Raw genomic sequence first — 18184 nt, 5'->3', positions numbered from 1 at the left:
CCCTAATGAGTCCTTGCCTCTCTAAATGCCTGTAGATCCTGTCTCTCAGAATAGCTTCTAACAACTTACCCACTACAGACGTTAGGTTCACTGGCCTGTAGTTCCCAGGCTTTTCCCTGCAGCCCTTCTTCAACAAAGGCACAACATTTGCTACCTCCAATCCTCAGGCACCTCACGCATGGCTGTCAATGATTCAAGTATCTCTGTTGGGGACCCACAATTTCCCCCCTAGCCTCCCACAACGTCCTGGGATACACTTCATTAGGTCCCGAGGATTTATCTACCTTGATGCGCTTTAAGACTTACAGCATATCCTTCTCTGTAATATGTACACTCCTCAAGACATCACTATTTATTTCCCCAAGTTCCCTAACATCCATAACATCAGTAAATACTGATGAGAAATCTTCATTTAGAATCTCACCCATCTCTTGTGGATCCGCACATAGATGACCTTTTTGATCCTGAAGAGGCCCTACTCTCTCCATAGTTGCTATTTTGCCCTTTATGTATTTGTAGGAGCTCTTTAGATTCTCCTTTGCCTTATCTGCCAAAACAATCCCGTGTCCCCTTTTTGCCCCCCTGTTTTCTCTCTTAACTCTACTCCTACACCCTCTATATTCTTCAAGGGATCCACTTGATCCCAGCTGCCTATGCATGTCATGTGCCCCTTCTTCTTCTTGACCAGGGGCTCAATATCCTGAGTCATCCAGGGTTCCCTACTTCTACCAGCCTTACTCTTGACTCTAAAAGGAATGTGCTTACCCTGAACCCTGGTTAACACACTTTTGAAAGCCTCCCACTTACCAAACATCCCTGTGCCTGCCAACAGACTCCCCCATCAAATTTTAAAAGTTCCTGCCTGATACCATCAATAATTGGCCTTGCTCCAATTTAGAATTTTAACTTTTGGGCCAAACTTATCATTCTCCATAGCTATCTTAAAGATGTGCGGGTTAGGTTGATTGGCCAAGCTAAATTGCCCCTTAGTGTCCCTGGATGCGTAGGTTAGAGGGATTAGTGGGTAAAATATGTAGGGAAACGGGGATAGGGTCTGGGTGGGATTGTTGTCTTGGTGCAGACTCGATGGGTCGAATGGCCTCTTTCTGCACTGTAGGGTTTCTATGGTTCTAATGAAATTACGGTCACTGATCACAAAGTGATCCCTCACTAACACTTCTGTCACCTGCCCTTCCTTATTTCCCAAGAGGAGGTCAAGTTTTGCCCCCTCTCTAGTCAGGCCATCCACATACTGAATGAGAAATTCCTCCTGAATGCACTCAACAAATCTCTCTCTATCCAAGCCCCTAACACTATGGCTGTCCCAGTCAAGCTTGAGAAAGTTAAAGTCTCGACTATTAACACCCTATTTTTCTTGGAGCTTATCCTAGCCAAATTCAAGATGCAAAACTTATGATTCAGGCTGGCTTCACAAAACACTCGAGTTTCTAACATGAACCATAACAGTGGGCTTCCTTAACTGTCGTGTCAGCAGGGGGGAACCAGGACAGGTTGTTGGTGATCTGGACACCTAGAAACCTGAAGCTCTCGACCATTTCCACTTCATCCCCATTGATGTAGACAGGGGCATGTCTTCCACTGCGCTTCCTGAAGTTGATGACAATCCCCTTCATTTTGTTGACATTGAGGGAGAGATTATTGTCATCACACCAGTTCACCAGATTCTCTATCTCATTCCTGTACTCTGTCTCCTCATTGTTTGAGATCCGACCCACTATGGTGGTGTCATCAGCAAACCTGAAAATCAAGTTGGAGGCGAAATTGGCCACACAATCATGGGTGTATAAGGAGTAGAGTAGGGAGCTGAGGACACAACCTTGTGGAGCACCGGTGTTGAGGATGATCATGGAGGAGGTGTTGCCTATCGTTATTGATTGAGGTCTGTGGGTTAGGAAGTTCAGGATCCAGTCGCAGAAGGAGAAGCCAAGCCCCAGGAAATGAGTTTCGGAGGAATAATGGTGTTGAAGGCTGAGTTGTCGTCAATAAATAGGAGTCTGACATAGGTGTCTTTGTTATCTAGGTGTTCCAGGGTTGAGTGCAGGGCCAGGGAGATGGTGTCTGCTGTGGACCTGTTGCGGTGATAGGTGAACTGTAGTGGATCCAGGCAGTCCGGGAGGTTGGAATTGATTCCATAGAACCAGAGAAACCATAGAACCATAGAAAATTACAGCTCAGAAACAGGCCTTCTGGCCCTTCTTGTCTGTGCCAAACCATTTTTTGCCTAGTCCCACTGACCTGCACTTGGACCATATCCCTCCACACCCCTCTCATCCATGAACCCGTCCAAGTTTTTCTTGAATGTTAAAAGTGACCCCGCATTTACCACTTTATCCGGCAGCTCATTCCACACTCCCACCACTCTCTGCGTGAAGAAGCCCCCCCTAATATTCCCTTTAAACTTTTCTCCTTTCACCCTTAACCCATGCCCTCTGGTTTTTTTCTCCCCTAGCCTCAGCGGAAAAAGCCTGCTTGCATTCACTCTATCTATACCCATCAAAATCTTATACACCTCTATCAAATCTCCCCTCAATCTTCTACGCTCCAGGGAATAAAGTCCCAACCTATTCAATCTATAGTTGTGCCATGACTAACCTTTTGAAGCACTTCATAATGATGGATATCAGAGCCACCGGACGATAGTCATTAAGGCACGCTGCTTGACTTTTCTTTGGTACTGGGATGATGGTCGTTTTCTTGAAGCAGGCAAGGACCCCAGATTGATGTAAAGAGAAGTTGAAGTTGCCTGCTACCAAAATGGATAACCTCACATTTATCCACATTATACTGCATCCACCATGCAGATGCCCACACACTCAGCCTTTTCAAATCACCCTGAAGCATCTCTGCATCCTCCTCACAGCTCACCCTCCCACCCAGCTTTGTATCATCTGCAAATTGGGAAATAATACATTCAGTTCCTTCTTCCAAATCATTAATATATAATGTGAACAGTTGGAGTCCTAGCACAGATCGCTGCGGAAACCCATTAGTCACTGACTGCCAATCAGAAAAAGACCCATTTATGCCAACTCTTTGCTTCCTATTTGCTAACCAGCTTTCTATCCATCTCAAGACCTTACCTGCAATCTCATGTGCTCTAACTTTACATAGTCGTCTGTTATGTGAGACCTTGTCAAAAGCCTTCTGAAAGTCTAAATAAACCACATCCACTGACTTTCCTTGGTCAACTCTACTAGTTACATCCTCAAAGAATTCCAATAGATTCATCAAGGACGATTTCCGTTTTGTAAATCCATGCTGACTTTGACTGATTATACCACTGCCTTCCAAATGCCGAGTTATAAAATTCTTGATAATGGACTCCAGCAACTCCCCAGTACCGACATTAGGCTGTTTGGTTTCTCATACCCTGTTTTCTCTCTACCTCCCTTTTTGATGTGGAGTTGCCGGTGTTGGATTGGGGTGGGCACAGTAAGTAGTCTCACAACACCAGGTTAAAGTCCAACAGGTTTATTTGGTAGCATGAGCTTTTGGAGTGCTGCCTCTTCATCAGGTGAGTGCCTCGTTAATTCCGAAAGCTCGTCCTACCAAATATAAGAACATAAGAAATAGGAGCAGGAGTAGGCCATCTAGCCCCTCGAGCCTGCCCCGCCATTCAATAAGATCATGGCTGATCTGAAGTGGATCAGTTCCACTTACCCGCCTGATCTCTATAACCCCTAATTCCCTTACCGATCAGGAATCCATCTATCCGTGATTTAAACATATTCAACGAGGTAGCCTCCACCACTTCAGTGGGCAGAGAATTCCAGAGATTCACCACCCTCTGAGAGAAGAAGTTCCTCCTCAACTCTGTCCTAAACTGACCCCCCTTTATTTTGAGACTGTGCCCTCTAGTTCTAGTTTCCTTTCTAAGCGGAAAGAATCTCTCCATCTCTACCCTATCCAGCCCCTTCATTATCTTATAGGTCTCTATAAGATCCCCCCCTCAGCCTTCTAAATTCCAACGAACACAAACCCAATCTGCTCAGTCTCTCCTCATAATCAACACCCCTCATCTCTGGTATCAACCTGGTGAACCTTCTCTGCACTCCCTCCAAGGCCAATATATCCTTCCGCAAATAAGGGGACCAATACTGCACACAGTATTCCAGCTGCAGCCTCACCAATGCCCTGTCCAGATGCTTTTATATTCTATCCCCCTTGCGATATAGGCCGACATCCCATTTGCCTTCTTGATCACCTGTTGCACCTGCAGACTGGGTTTTTGCGTCTCATGCACAAGGACCCCCAGGTCCCTCTGCACAGTAGCATGTTGTAATTTTTTTCCATTTAGATAATAATCCAATTTCCTATTATTTCTTCCAAAGTGAATAACCTCGCATTTGTTAATGTTATACTCCATCTGCCAGATCCTCGCCCACTCATTCAGCCTGTCCAAATCTCTCTGCAGACCTTCTACACCATCCACATGATTCACTTTTCCACTTATCTTTGTGTCGTCTGCAAACTTTGTTACCCTACACTCAGTCCCCTCCTCCAGATCGTCTATATAAATGGTAAATAGTTGAGGCCCCAGTACCGATCCCTGCGGCACGCCACTAGTTACCATCCGCCAACCAGAAAAGCACCCATTTATTCCGACTCTCTGCTTCCTGTCGGATAGCCAATTCCCAATCCACGCTAACACCCTACCCCCAACTCCGTGTGACCCAATCTTCTTCAGCAACCTTTTGTGAGGCACCTTATCAAACGCCTTTTGGAAATCCAAAAACACCCGCACTAGTCACATCTTCATAAAAATCCAACAAGTTCGTCAAGCACGACTTTCCCCTCATGAATCCATGCTGCGTCTGCTTAATCGAACCATTCTTATCCAGATGGCCTGCTATTTCTTCTTTAATGATGGATTCCAGCATTTTCCCAACTACAGACATTAAGCTAACCGGCCTGTAGTTACCCGCCTTTTGTCTATTTCCTTTTTTAAACAGCGGCGTAACATTAGCTGTTTTCCAATCCGCCGGCACTACCCCAGAATTCAACGAATTTTGATAAATAACCACGAATGCATCCGCTATTACCTCTGACATTTCTTTCAGTACCCTGGGATGCATTCCATCCGGGCCCGGGGACTTGTCCACCTTCAGTCCCGTTAGTCTACCAAGCACTGCCTCCCTGGTAACATTAATTGTATTGAGTACCTCTCCTCCTACCAACCCTCTATCGTTAATATTCGGTAAACTATTTGTGTCTTCCACCGTGAAGACCGACACAAAAAACTTATTTAAAGTTTCAGCCATTTCCTCATTTCCCACTATTAAATCCCCCCTCTCGTCCTCCAAGGGTCCAACATTCACTCTTGCCACTCTATTCCTTTTTATATATTTGTAAAAGCTTTTACTATCATTTTTTATATTTAGAGCTCGCCTAGCTTCATAACCTATCTTTCCTTTCTTTATCGCTTTCTTAGTCGTTCTTTGTTGTTTCTTAAAGTTTTCCCAATCTTCCGATTCTCCACTATTTTTGGCCACTCTGTACGCATCGGTCTTTAATTTAATACTCTCCTTAATTTCCTTTGTTATCCACGGCTGGTTATCCCTTTTCTTACAGCCCTTCTTTATCACAGGAATATATTGTTGCTGAGTACTGAAAAGGATCTCCTTAAAAATCCTCCACTGTTCCTCAGCTGTCCTACCTACCAGTCTGCTCTCCCAGTCCACCTTAGCCAATTCAGCCCTCATCCTATCGTACTTCCCTCTGTTCAAACAGAGGACACTGGTATGGGACCCTACTTTCTCCTCTTCCATTTGTCACAGAAATTCGACCATATTGTGATCACTTGACCCAAGAGGGTCCTTCACAAGAACATCCTTAATTCTACCTACCTCGTTACACATTACCAGATCTAAGATAACTCGTTTCCTCGTCGGTTCTGTAACATACTGTTCAAGGTAACTATCCCGACAGCATTCTAAGAACTCTTCCTCCATCCCACCCCTTCCAACTTGAGTCAGCCAATCAATATGCAGGTTGAAGTCCCCCCATGATTATTGCCGTTCCGTTTTTGCACGCATCCATTATTTGCTTGTTTATAGCCCTCCCCACCTCAACATTATTATTTGGGGGCCTATAGACCACGCCTACTAGTGTCTTTCTCCCCCAACTATTCCTTATCTCTACCCATAACGATTCCACATTTTGTTCCTTAGAGCCTATGTTGTCCCTCACTACTACCCTGATATTATCTTTTAATAACAGAGCTACCCCACCACCTTTTCCTTCCTGTCTATTCTTCCTAAATGCCTGATACCCCTGGATATTCATCTCCCAGTCCTGGTCTCCCTGCAGCCATGTTTCTGTAATGGCGACTAGATCATACCCATTAGTGCTGATTTGCACCATCAACTCATTAACTTTGTTCCGAATGCTTTTTGCATTCAGGCAAAGTGTCTTTATTCCAGTTTTTATCTGGACTCAATTTGATGAAATGCTATCAACCTCTCCCTCTACTCCTTTAACTACTTGAATGCCCTCATTCACTTGCACTCGCTCCCTCTCCTCTACCATTGATTTCGTAATTCCTCTTACTTCTGCACCCTCCCCTCCATAAATTAGTTTAAAGCCCTATCTACAGCCCTAGTGATACGATTCGCTCGGACTCTGGTCCCAGCACGGTTCAAACGGAGACCATCCCATCTATACAGGTCCCATCTGCCCAAATACTAGTGCCAATGCCCCATGAATTCGAACCCATTCCTCCCACACCAATCCTTGAGCCACGCATTCGTCTCCTTAATCCTATTACCCTGCGCCAATTTGCGCGTGGCTCAGGTAGAAATCCAGATTACCACCTTGTTGGTTCTACATAGAACATAGAACAGTACAGCACAGCACAGAACAGGCCCTTCGGCCCACGATGTTGTGCCAAGCTTTATCTGAAACCAAGATCAAGCTATCCCACTCCCTATCATCCTGGTGTGCTCCATGTGCCTTTCCAATAACCGCTTAAATGTTCCTAAAGTGTCTGACTCCACTATCACTGCAGGCAGTCCATTCCACACCCCAATGGTTTTTAATTTATTCCCCAGCTCTTCGTACTCCCTCTGTAGATCCTTAGTTCCTGTTTTGTCTATGTCATTGGCACCTACATGGACCACGACAACTGGATTTTCACCCTCCCACTCCAAATTCCTCTGCAGCCCAGATGATACATCCTGGACCTGAGCACCAGGCAGGCAACACAACCTACGGTATTGCTTCTCCTGGTCACAGAGAACAGTGTCTATGCCCTTAACTACACTCTCCCCAATTACTACTACATTTCTCTTTGATTTCTCCGTTGCAGCAGCACCCTGGTACTGCTGACAGTTTGCTCGTCCTTCTCGCAGTCATTTTTCCCATCTACACTGGTGGCAAGAACCTCAAATCTGTTACAAAGATTTAAGGGCTGAGGTTCTTGGGACTTTACCTCCCGCAAACTACTTCCCTTCTTCCCCCCACTGCCCCCCTCACCCGCAGCCGCTCCCTGTTGTCCCTGACCCCCAGCTAAGTTAGTCAGTCTAAGGGGCGTGACTTTCTCTTTATACACATTATCCAGATAGCTCTCCCCTTCCCTGATCAGCCTCAGTGTCTGTAGCTCAGAGTCCAGTTCATCTATCTTGAGCTGGAGATCCTCCAGCAACTAGCACTTACTGCAGACATGGTCCCTGGGGTCCACCTTGGGGTCCACTTGCTCCCACATCATGCAGAAACAGCACATTACATATCCCTCCATACCAATTTACCTTGTATGAGTTGGTGTAATTTAAAAGTGAATTTAAAAATAAACCTGTTGGGTTTTAACCTGGTGTTGTGAGACTACTTCCCATATGAGGACTCTGGGTCTGTACTTGTTGGAGTTTAGAAGGATGAGGGGGGATCTTATTGAAACTTACAGGATACTGTGAGGCCTGGCTAGATTGGACATGGAGAGGGTGTTTCCACGAGTAGGAAAAACTAGAACAAGAGGGCACAACCTCAGGCTAAAGGGACAATCCTTTAAAACAGAGATGAGGAGGAATTTCTTCAGCCAGAGAGTGGTGAATCTGTGGAATCTTTGCCTCACAGAAGGCTGTGGAGGCCGGGTCATTGTGTGTCTTTAAGACAGAGATGGATAGGTTCTTGATTAATAAGGGGATCAGGGGTTATGGGAAAAAGGCAGGAGAATGGGGATGAGACAAATATCAGCCATGATTGAATGGCGGAGCAGACTCAATGGGCCGAGAGGCCTAATTCTGCTCCCATGTCTTATGGTCCTAAGTACTCTGGGATGAAGATTACCAGGACCTGGAGGTTTATCCACCTTCAATCCCATCAATTTCCCCAAAACCATTTCTCCACTAAGGCTGATTTCCTTCAGCTCCTCACAATATCCCATTCAGAGAATGTAGAATATTGATTTTTAGTAGCTGTACTAAACACTGTGTACTAATATACTCATGTACTTACTGGAAGTGACTTCGCAGATCGCTAGCGCAGGAAGCTGCCAGAGTGAAACATAGAAACATAGAAAAACTACAGCACAAAACAGGCCCTTCGGCCCACAAGTTGTGCCGAACACATCCCTACCTTCTGGACCTACCTATAACCCTCCATCCTATTAAGCTCCATGTACTCATCCAGGAGTCTCTTAAAAGACCCTATTGAGTTCTCCTCCACCACCACTGACGGCAGCCAATTCCACTCGCCCACCACCCTCTGTGTGAAAAACTTCCCCCTAACATCTCCCCTGTACCTACCCCCAGCACCCTAAACCTGTGTCCTCTCGTAGCAGACATTTCCACCCTGGGAAAAAGCCTCTGAGAGTCCACCCGATCTATGCCTCTCAACATCTTATACACCTCTATTAGGTCTCCCCCTCATCCTTCGTCTCTCCAAGGAGAAAAGACCGAGCTCCCTCAGCCTATCCTCATAAGGCATGCCACTCAATCCAGGCAACATCCTTGTAAATCTCCTCTGCACCCTTTCAATCTTTTCCACATCCTTCCTATAGTGAGGCGACCAGAACTGAGCACAGTACTCCAAGTGGGGTCTGACGAGGGTCTTATATAGCTGCATCATTATCCCCGGACTCCTAAACTCAATCCCTCGATCGATAAAGGCCAGCTCACCATACGCCTTCTTAACAACCTCCTCCACCTGCGGGGCCAAATTCAGAGTCCTATGGACCCGGACCCCAAGGTCCTTCTGATCCTCTACAGTACTAAGAGTCTTTCCCTTTATATTGTACTCCTTCATCCCATTTGACCTACCAAAATGGACCACGACGCATTTATCTGGGTTGAAGTCCATCTGCACTTGTCCGCCCAGTCTTGCATCCTATCTATGTCCCTCTGTAACTTCTGACATCCCTCCAGACTATCCACAACCCCACCAACCTTTGTGTCGTCGGCAAACTTGCCAACCCGTCCCTCCGCTTCCTCATCCAGGTCATTTATGAAAATGACAAACAGCAAGGGTCCCAGAACAGATCCCTGGGGCACACCACTGGTGACCGACCTCCATTTAGAAAAAGACCCATCTATACCCACTCTCTGCCTCCTTTGGGCAAGCCAGTTCTGGATCCACCGGGCAGCAGCCTCTTGGATCCCATGCCTTCTCACTTTTTCTAGAAGCCTTGCATGGGGGACCTTATCGAACGCCTTGCTAAAATCCATATAAACCACATCTACCGCCTTCCCTTCGTCAATGTGTTTAGTCACATTTTCGAAGAACTTCACCAGGCTCGTAAAGCACGATCTGCCCTTGACAAAGCCATGCTGAGTATTCTTGAGCATACTAAACCTCTCTAAATGCTCATATATCCTGTCCCTCAGGATCTTCTCCATCAGTTTACCAACCACTGAGGTTAGACTCACCGGTCGGTAATTACCTGGGCTATCCCTATTCCCCTTCTTGAAAATAGGAACCACATCCGCAATCCTCCAATCCTCCGGCACCTCTCCCGTCTCCATCGACGATGCAAAGATCATCGCCAGAGGCTCTGCAATCTCTTCCCTCGCCTCCCACAGTAACCTGGGGTACATCCCATCCGGACCCGGCGACTTATCTATCTTGATGCCATTCAAAGATTCAAAGATTGAAGAAGCAGTCTTTCATGAACACCATTCTGTAAATAAAGCTGCGTTCTTGTTAACCCTCCATGTTTCCTAGTGTCAATACACCAAAATACAACATAAAAACTGACGACAAGTACTTTGAATGGCGCTTGTTAGTCACCAGAAAGGATGGAGATTACTGAAGATTTTGGGAAAAGACTTAGAAAAGAAGTGCTCCGGACATAACGGATAAGGAGGACGTGAGTTGGATCCTCTGCACAGCAATCAGAGAGCTGGGTGCATTTAAAAAGAGGCTGAAGCTCGTGCTGTTGCCTTGTTTGAAAGAAAAATGTATCAAGGTGTGCATACACAGAACGTCGGTTAGTAAGGAACTGGCAGGAGTTTTCGGCATTGTGGGACCCTCTGATGAAAATGTGGAGTGATGGAGCTCCTATACTGAGCATTTTGTCTATTTTGTGCAGGCAAACAGAATAGGGTGCCCATGTTCCTGAGCGTGATAGAGGGAAAAATGTTTAATCTCTTCAGAAGCTCAGTACAACTGGAGAAGCCAGGCACTAAAACATAAGAAGAGATCTTGGATATTTTGCAAGCACATTTTTACTAACGCCTTTGGTGATTGCAAAGTACCTTAGATTCTACAAAAGAAACAAGAAGTGAGGGAGTTAATTGTGTAATCTGTGGTTATGCTAAAAAGACTTGCAGAATATTGTGAGGCAGGTGATGTGCTGAATGACGCTTCAGGACAAATTGGTCTGCGGTCTGCGAAGCAATACATCGAAACATAGAAAATAGAAGCATGCAGGTATAGCAGGCGGTAAAGAAGGTAAATGGTATGTTGGCCTTCATTGCGAGAGGTCTCGAGTACAGGAGCAGGGATGTGTTGTATAAACTCTACAGGGCCCTGTGAGGCCACATCTAACGTGCAGTTTTGGTCTCCTTTTCTGAGGAAGGATGTTCTTGCTCTCGAGGGAGTGCAGTGAAGGTTTACCAGACTGATTCCGGGGATGGCAGGACTGATGTACGAGGAGAAATTGAGTAGGTTAGGATTGTTTTTGCTGGAATTCAGACAAATGAGAGGGGATCTCATAGAGACTTATAAAGACAGGGTAGATGCAGGTAGGGATGTTCCCGATGGTGGGGGAGTCCAGAACCAGGGGTCACAGTCTGAGGATTCGAGGTAGATCACTGCAGCATAGTGGCACAGTGGTTAGCACTGCTGCCTCACAGCGCCAGGTTCGATTCCCGGCTTGGGTCACTGTCTGTGCGGAGTTTGCACATTCTCCCCGTGTCTGCATGGGTTTCCTCCGGGTGCTCCGGTTTCCTCCCACAGTCCAAAGATGTGCGGGTTAGGTGGATTGGCTGAGGTAAATTGCCCCTTAGTGTCAGGGGGATTAGCTCGGGTAAATGCATGGGGTTGTAGGGCTAGGGCCTGGGTGGGATTGTGGTTGGGACAGACCCGATGGGCTGAATGGCCTCCTCCTGCTCCTATCTTCTATGTTTCTATGTATTTATAAGCCAAAACTGAATTGTCCCTTTTTAAGACTTTAACTACCGTCACTCGTATCTTCCAGGAATGATGCACTGAAAGGGCCAGAGTTCTCAGCTCACAATCTTCAACATCTTTTTCTGGAATGTTTACACTCATCATTTGGCTGTGTTGCTTCACCAGTGCTTCAAAAGGAGGCAGAGGTTAGAGCTATTCGCTGTTCAGATTGGGGATATGTTGATAGTGGAAGTGTTGCAATCCAGGCCTGAATTCTTCAGCTGGGGTCTCTCTTCCTGCCATCCAGAGAGTCAGAGTGCCCCGCTGCCAATTCATGCTCAAATGAAATTAGAAAGCACTGGAAAGCTTTCCAGATGTTGCAGTGGACTGAAGAGAAATTTCAGGGAGATTCCTGAGCCTGGGAGGGTGCAAAGTGGGTGATCAGGGTCGAGATGGGGGAGGGAGTGGCCTATGAACCTTGGGGGAGAGGGGGTGCCTGAAGTCAAAATGACACCCCACAACTCGTCCAGATGCCAGAACCACATCTTCAGCAGGCCAATCTTCTGCTCCACTACTGCAAGTATAGCAGTGAGAGCAACACAATGAAGGAGGCCCCCAATTTCTAGGACTCATACGCCCGTCCCAAGAATTACTTAGCTGGTCCTCTCATGTCCTTTCCAGTGCCCCTGGACTGCTTGTGGGGAGTGACAGCCTGCACACTCACCCACTCAGAGGTGAGGTTGCCAGCTTCACATTTTTATGGAGCTGTTATAAACTGCACCAACGTTTGGATGTTCAATGGGGGTGTCAGTACTGCTCATCTATTCAAATGAGCAAATGTGGTTCCCTATCTTCTTGGACGGGAACCTCATTACGTCACAGGCAATGGGTGTGGAAGATGGGGAAATGAGATCTCGATGGCGAGATTCTTGTTTCCTATTTTTGGGCCGCAGTGTGTCGCCATTTACACTGACAGCTAACACAGACTAAACATTCCGGCTTGTGGGTGGAATTCTCCCATGTTCCCGCTGGCAGGATTCGGATTGAAGGGCTGATGGGTGTGTGCGGGGATTTGGCGGGAGGCCCAGAAATCGGTTTCACACATCTCACTTCATGCGGTTGAAGACCCAACTGGAATCTGCCTCCCACGCCTGATTCTCAGCAACGCCCGCAGAAAAACTCAGTCCAGAACACACTTGAATCAACGTGGCATGCATGAGTCGAGACTTACCTGAAGTAGGCCTCAGGCTGCCTTTGGAATTCAGAATGGAGGCCACCAGCGAGTCTGGATCCGGAATCATAGCAGTGGCTGGGGGTTCATCAATCAATGGATCTTCCAGCTTCAGTATTCCGAAGCAGGCCATCTTCAGGAACCATCTTCTTTCTTCAATGATGGGTCAGTGATGTCAGGTATATTTTAAATATGGCCCCCAGGGATGATGGTGGGATGTACGCCATCAAGCCTGACTTACTGTGGAAGGCAGCGCAAAGCCCTTGATGCATCATTAATTATGCTGGAGAGGGAAGATATGAGGTGGTTTCCAGTTGGCCTCTGCAATGGGAAACACTCTGTGGTGAACCATCGTTGGTTCCCACTGGATAGTACTGAGCCAGGGTCTGGCCAGTACAACAAGTATGTACATATGTTGCTGTTGGGTTAGGGATGGGTTGTGCTACTTGTTGCTGTTGGGGTTAGGGTGGGGTTGTTACACCTTTGTATTGTAGTGTTGTGGTACATCCCAGTCGGGCTCCGCCTCCTGGGAGAGGTATAAAGGTCCCTGCTCTGGCTGGGACCCCTCAGTCTGGGATCGTGTATATAATTGTTAGCTGCTTTGTTACAGCAAATAAAAGCCTTTATTTCCTGAGCATCAAGCCTCGTGTATGATAACGCGCATCACACTCTCTGTCCTCACCCCCACCATGGAGTTTAGTCCCGAATGGGAGAATTTCACCCATAGACTTGGGTACGAGGACCATAATATCAAACTTGCTGATGATATTAAAATAAGGGTTTTAGTGAACAATGAAATAGACTGAAGACAGTATCAGGAAGTGTTGGCAGCTACTGGTTTTTTATTGCAATACAGATGGGTAATGTCCTTGTGACGGAACATAAGAAATAAGAGCAGGAAAAGATCATACAACCCTTCGGGCCTGCTCCGTCATTCAATATGTTGATGGCTGATCAATAGAATCTCTACAGTGCAGAAGGAAGCCATTTGTCCAATTGAGTTTGCACTGACTCTCCAAAAGAGCATCTTGCCTTACCCAGGCCTGCACCTTCGGACTGTGAGAGGAAACCAGAGCACCTGGAGGAAACCCATGCAGACATGGGGAGAATGTGCAGTCACCCAAGATCAGAATTGAACGTGGGTCCCTGGCGCTGTGAGGCAGCAGTGCTAACTACTGTGAACAAAGAACAATACAGCACAGGAACAGGCCCTTCGGCCCTCCAAGCCCGCGCCGCTCCCTGGTCCAAACTAGACCATTCTTTTGTATCCCTCCATTCCCACTCCATTCATGTGGCTATCTAGATAAGTCTTAAACATTCCCAGTGTGTCCGCCTCCACCACCTTGCCCGGCAGCACATTCCAGGCCCCCACCACCCTCTGTGTAAAATACATCCTTCTGATATCCGTGTCAAACCTCCCCCCGCTCACCTTGAACCTATGACCCCTCGTGAACGTTACCACCGACCTGGGAAAAAGCTTCCCACCGTTCACCCTATCTATGCCTTTCATAATTTTATACACCTCTATTAGGTCACCCCTCATCCTCCGTCTTTCCAGTGAGAACAACCCCAGTTTACCCAATCTCTCCTCATAACTAAGCCCTTCCATACCAGGCAACATCCTGGTAAACCTCCTCTGTACTCTCTCTAAAGCCTCCACGTCCTTCCGGTAGTGTGGCGACCAGAACTGGGCACAGTATTCCGAATGCGGCCGAACCAACGTTCTGTACAACTGCAACATCAGACCCCAACTTTTATACTCTATGCCCCGTCCTATAAAGGCAAGCATGCCATATGCCTTCTTCACTACTTTCTCCACCTGTGACGTCACCTTCAAGGATCTGTGGACTTGCACACCCAGGTCCCTCTGCATATCTACACCCTTTATGGTTCTGCCATTTATCGTATAGCTCCCCCGTACGTTAGTTCTACCAAAATGCATCACTTCGCATTTATCTGGATTGAACACCATCTGCCATTTCTTTGCCCAAATTTCCAGCCTATCTATATCCTTCTGTAGCCTCTGACAATGTTCCTCACTATCTGCAAGTCCAGCCATTTTCGTGTCGTCCGCAAACTTACTGATCACCCCAGTTACACCTTCTTCCAGATCGTTTATATAAATCACAAACAGCAGAGGTCCCAATACAGAGCCCTGCGGAACACCACGAGTCACAGGCATCCAGCCGGAAAAAGACCCTTCCACTACCACCCTCTGTCTTCTGTGACCAAGCCAGTTCTCCACCCATCTAGCCACCTCCCCCTTTATCCCATGAGATCCAACCTTTTGCGCCAACCTACCATGAGGGACTTTATCAAACGCCTTACTAAAGTCCATACAGACGACATCCACGGCCCTTCTCTCATCAACCATTCTAGTCATTTCTTCAAAAAACTCCACCAGGTTAGTGAGGCATGACCTCCCTTTAGGATAGTGATGGAAAAGGATGAGTGGTGTCCCAAGGGTAAGGTGTTGGATTGGGGCAAGGATAATTTTAGTGGGATTAGGCAGAAATTGGCAGCTCTTGATTGCGAGAGGCTGTTTGAGGGTAAATCCACATCTGGCATGTGGGAGTCTTTTAAGGAACAGTTGTTAGGGCTGCAGGATAGGCATGTGCCTGTAAAAAAGAAGGATAGAAAGGGTAGGATTCGAGAACCGTGGATAACCAGGGAAATTGAGGGATTGGTCAAAAAGAAAAGAGAGGCGTACGTTAGGTCCAGGCAGCTAAAAACGGAGGGAGCTCTGGAGGAATACAAAGAAAGTAGGAAAGAACTCAAACACGGAATTAGAAGGGCAAAAAGGGGTCATGAAATGTCCTTGGCAGACAGGATTAAGGAGAATCCCAAGGCATTTTATTCATACGTTAGGAACAAAAGAGTTGTCAGGGAAAAAATCGGACCCCTCAGGGACAAAAGTGAGGAATTATGCTTAGAGCCCAAAGAAGTAGGGGAGATCCTAAATGAATACTTTGCGCCGGTATTCACAAAGGAGAGGAATGTGTTGACTGGGAGTGTCTCGGAGGGGAGTGTTGACCCATTAGAGAAAATCTCCATTACAAGGGAGGAAGTGTTAGGTTTTTTAGGGACTATAAAGACTGACAAATTCCCAGGAATTTGGAATCTATCCAAGGCTGCTCAGGGAGACGAGAGATGAAATCGCTGGGCCTCTGATGCAAATCTTTGTCTCGTCACTGGACACAGGTGAGGTCCCAGAGGATTGGAGGATAGCGAATGTGGTCCCGTTATTTAAGAAGGGTAGGAAGGATAACCTGGGAAATTATAGGCTGGTGAGCTTGACGTCCATGGTAGGGAAGTTGTTGGAGAAGATTCTTAGAGATAGGATTCTGTGGTGAAGAAGGCATATGGCATGCTTGCCTTTATAGGATGGGGCATAGAGTATAAAAGTTGGGGTCTGATGTTGCAGATGTATAGAACGTTGGTTCGGCCGCATTTGGAATACTGCGTCCAGTTCTGGTCGCCACACTACCAGAAGGACGTGGAGGCTTTGGAGAGAGTACAGAGGAGGTTTACCAGGATGTTGCCTGGTATGGAGGGGCTTAGTTATGAGGAGAGATTGGGTAAACTGGGGTTGTTCTCCCTGGAAAGACGGAGGATGAGGGGAGACTTAATAGAGGTGTATAAAATTATGAAAGGCATAGATAGGGTGAACGGTGGGAAGCTTTTCCCCAGGTCGGTGGTGACGTTCACGAGGGGCCATAGGTTCAATGTGAAGGGGGGGAGGTTTAACACAGATATCAGAAGGACATATTTTACACAGAGGGTGGTGTGGGCCTGGAATGCGCTGCCAGGCAAGGTGGTGGAGGCGGACACACAGGGAATGTATAAGACTTATCTAGATAGCCACATGAACGGAGTGGGAATGGAGGGATACAAAAGAATGGTCTAGTTTGGACTAGGGAGCGGCACGGGCTTGGAGGGCCGAAGGGCCTGTTCCTGTGCTGTATTGTTCTTTGTTGTTCTTTGGATGTATGCGCATTTAGAAAGGAATAAACTCATTAACGATAGTCTGTGCCACCATGCCGCCCCGGGTCCCTGGTGCTGTGAGGGAGCAGTGCTAACCACTGTGCCACCGTGCCGCCCCGGGTCCCTGGCGCTGTGAGGCAGCAGTGCTACCCACTGTGCCACCGTGCCGCCCCGGGTCCCTGGTGCTGTGAGGCAGCAGCGCTAACCACTGTGCCACCGTGCTGCCCCGGGTCCCTGGCGCTGTGAGGCAGCAGTGCTAACCACTGTGCCACCGTGCCGCCCGAGGTCCCTGGCGCTGTGAGGCAGCAGTGCTAACTACTGTGCCATCCTGATATTGGGCTTCAACTTCATTTTCTTATCCACTTCCCATATCCCTTGGTTTCCTGAACAACTAATACTCAATCTATCTCAGCCTTAAATATATTCAATGATGGTCCATCCACAACTCTAACATTCACACAGAAAGCTCCCAAAGGTGTAAATGAATGTGTCTCCTTGTTTCTTTGAACACAGAGTGAAAGGGCTGGCATTCTGGAGCAGCAATAAACCCAAGAAAAGGAAGTGGCCCGACTAAAGTAAGGTGAACACATAATGGATTAAACCAATTAGAAGTGAGCCAGTACATGGCAATCCAAGCTAAACTAAGCACAATTCAGTCAGTATAGAGAATAAAGTGAGCTAGGAACTTAAATTAAATCTTCAAATTCAAAACTGTTTAGGGTAAATAGAATCAAACTACGTGAGCCGACATACTGCAAACAGAAGTGAAGGGAAGTCCCAGCACACCACCTCAATGGACAGATACTTTTAAAATGTGTTCATGGGATGTGGGTGTGTTGCTGACACTGATGTGCATCCCGAGTTGTAAAGGTGGTGGTGATCCATCTTCCTGAACAGCAGCTTTCTACCTGGTATAGGAACGCCCACAGTGCTGAGTGTGAGTTCCAGGATTTTGACCCAGTCACAATGAAAGAACAGCAATATAGTTCCCAATCAGCATGGCTTGGAGGGAAACTTGCAAGTGGTGGTGTTCCCATGTGTGCTTGCTGCCTTAGCCTGTTTTGGTAGCACAGGTCATGGAATTAACAGATGCTGTTGAAAAAGTATATTGTTGATGTAACAGGAAAACAAAATCCATACATACCAGGCTGATTTCTCTGCGTGGTGGTGGCTTCTGCCTTAGGTTTGGGGAACCTGTGAAAATAAAATAATTTCTGTACAGATTGAAGAAACAGTTTGAACCACAAGACAGTTTGGGGCTTCCTCAGGTGATAAGTGGTTTACTTGTATTGCATCATGAGCCAGAACACTAACAGGAAATGACATGCATTGATTTATAGTGGGAAATATTACTGAGGGCTGTACATTGGGTTATGCCTGCACTCCATATTAGCTGGTCTATGGTGG

General features: G+C 46.9%; 1 protein-coding gene across 3 annotated transcripts in view; it reads right to left on the bottom strand.

Annotated features, from left to right (window-relative positions):
* sh3pxd2aa (SH3 and PX domains 2Aa) overlaps nt 1–18184 on the bottom strand; it is a 622535-nt gene that overhangs the window by 24485 nt on the left and 579866 nt on the right. For all 3 annotated transcript variants that reach the window (XM_078203748.1, XM_078203749.1, XM_078203750.1), the window contains one exon: nt 17922–17971. In XM_078203748.1, coding sequence (XP_078059874.1) covers nt 17922–17971 — 50 coding nt within the window. The remainder of the gene's footprint in view (nt 1–17921; nt 17972–18184) is intronic.

The sequence above is a fragment of the Mustelus asterias genome, unplaced genomic scaffold, assembly GCF_964213995.1.
Source record: "Mustelus asterias unplaced genomic scaffold, sMusAst1.hap1.1 HAP1_SCAFFOLD_208, whole genome shotgun sequence".
NCBI lineage: Eukaryota > Metazoa > Chordata > Chondrichthyes > Carcharhiniformes > Triakidae > Mustelus > Mustelus asterias.
The sequence above is the reverse complement of the archived record's forward strand: the minus strand, read 5'-3'. Positions and strand labels throughout refer to the sequence as shown.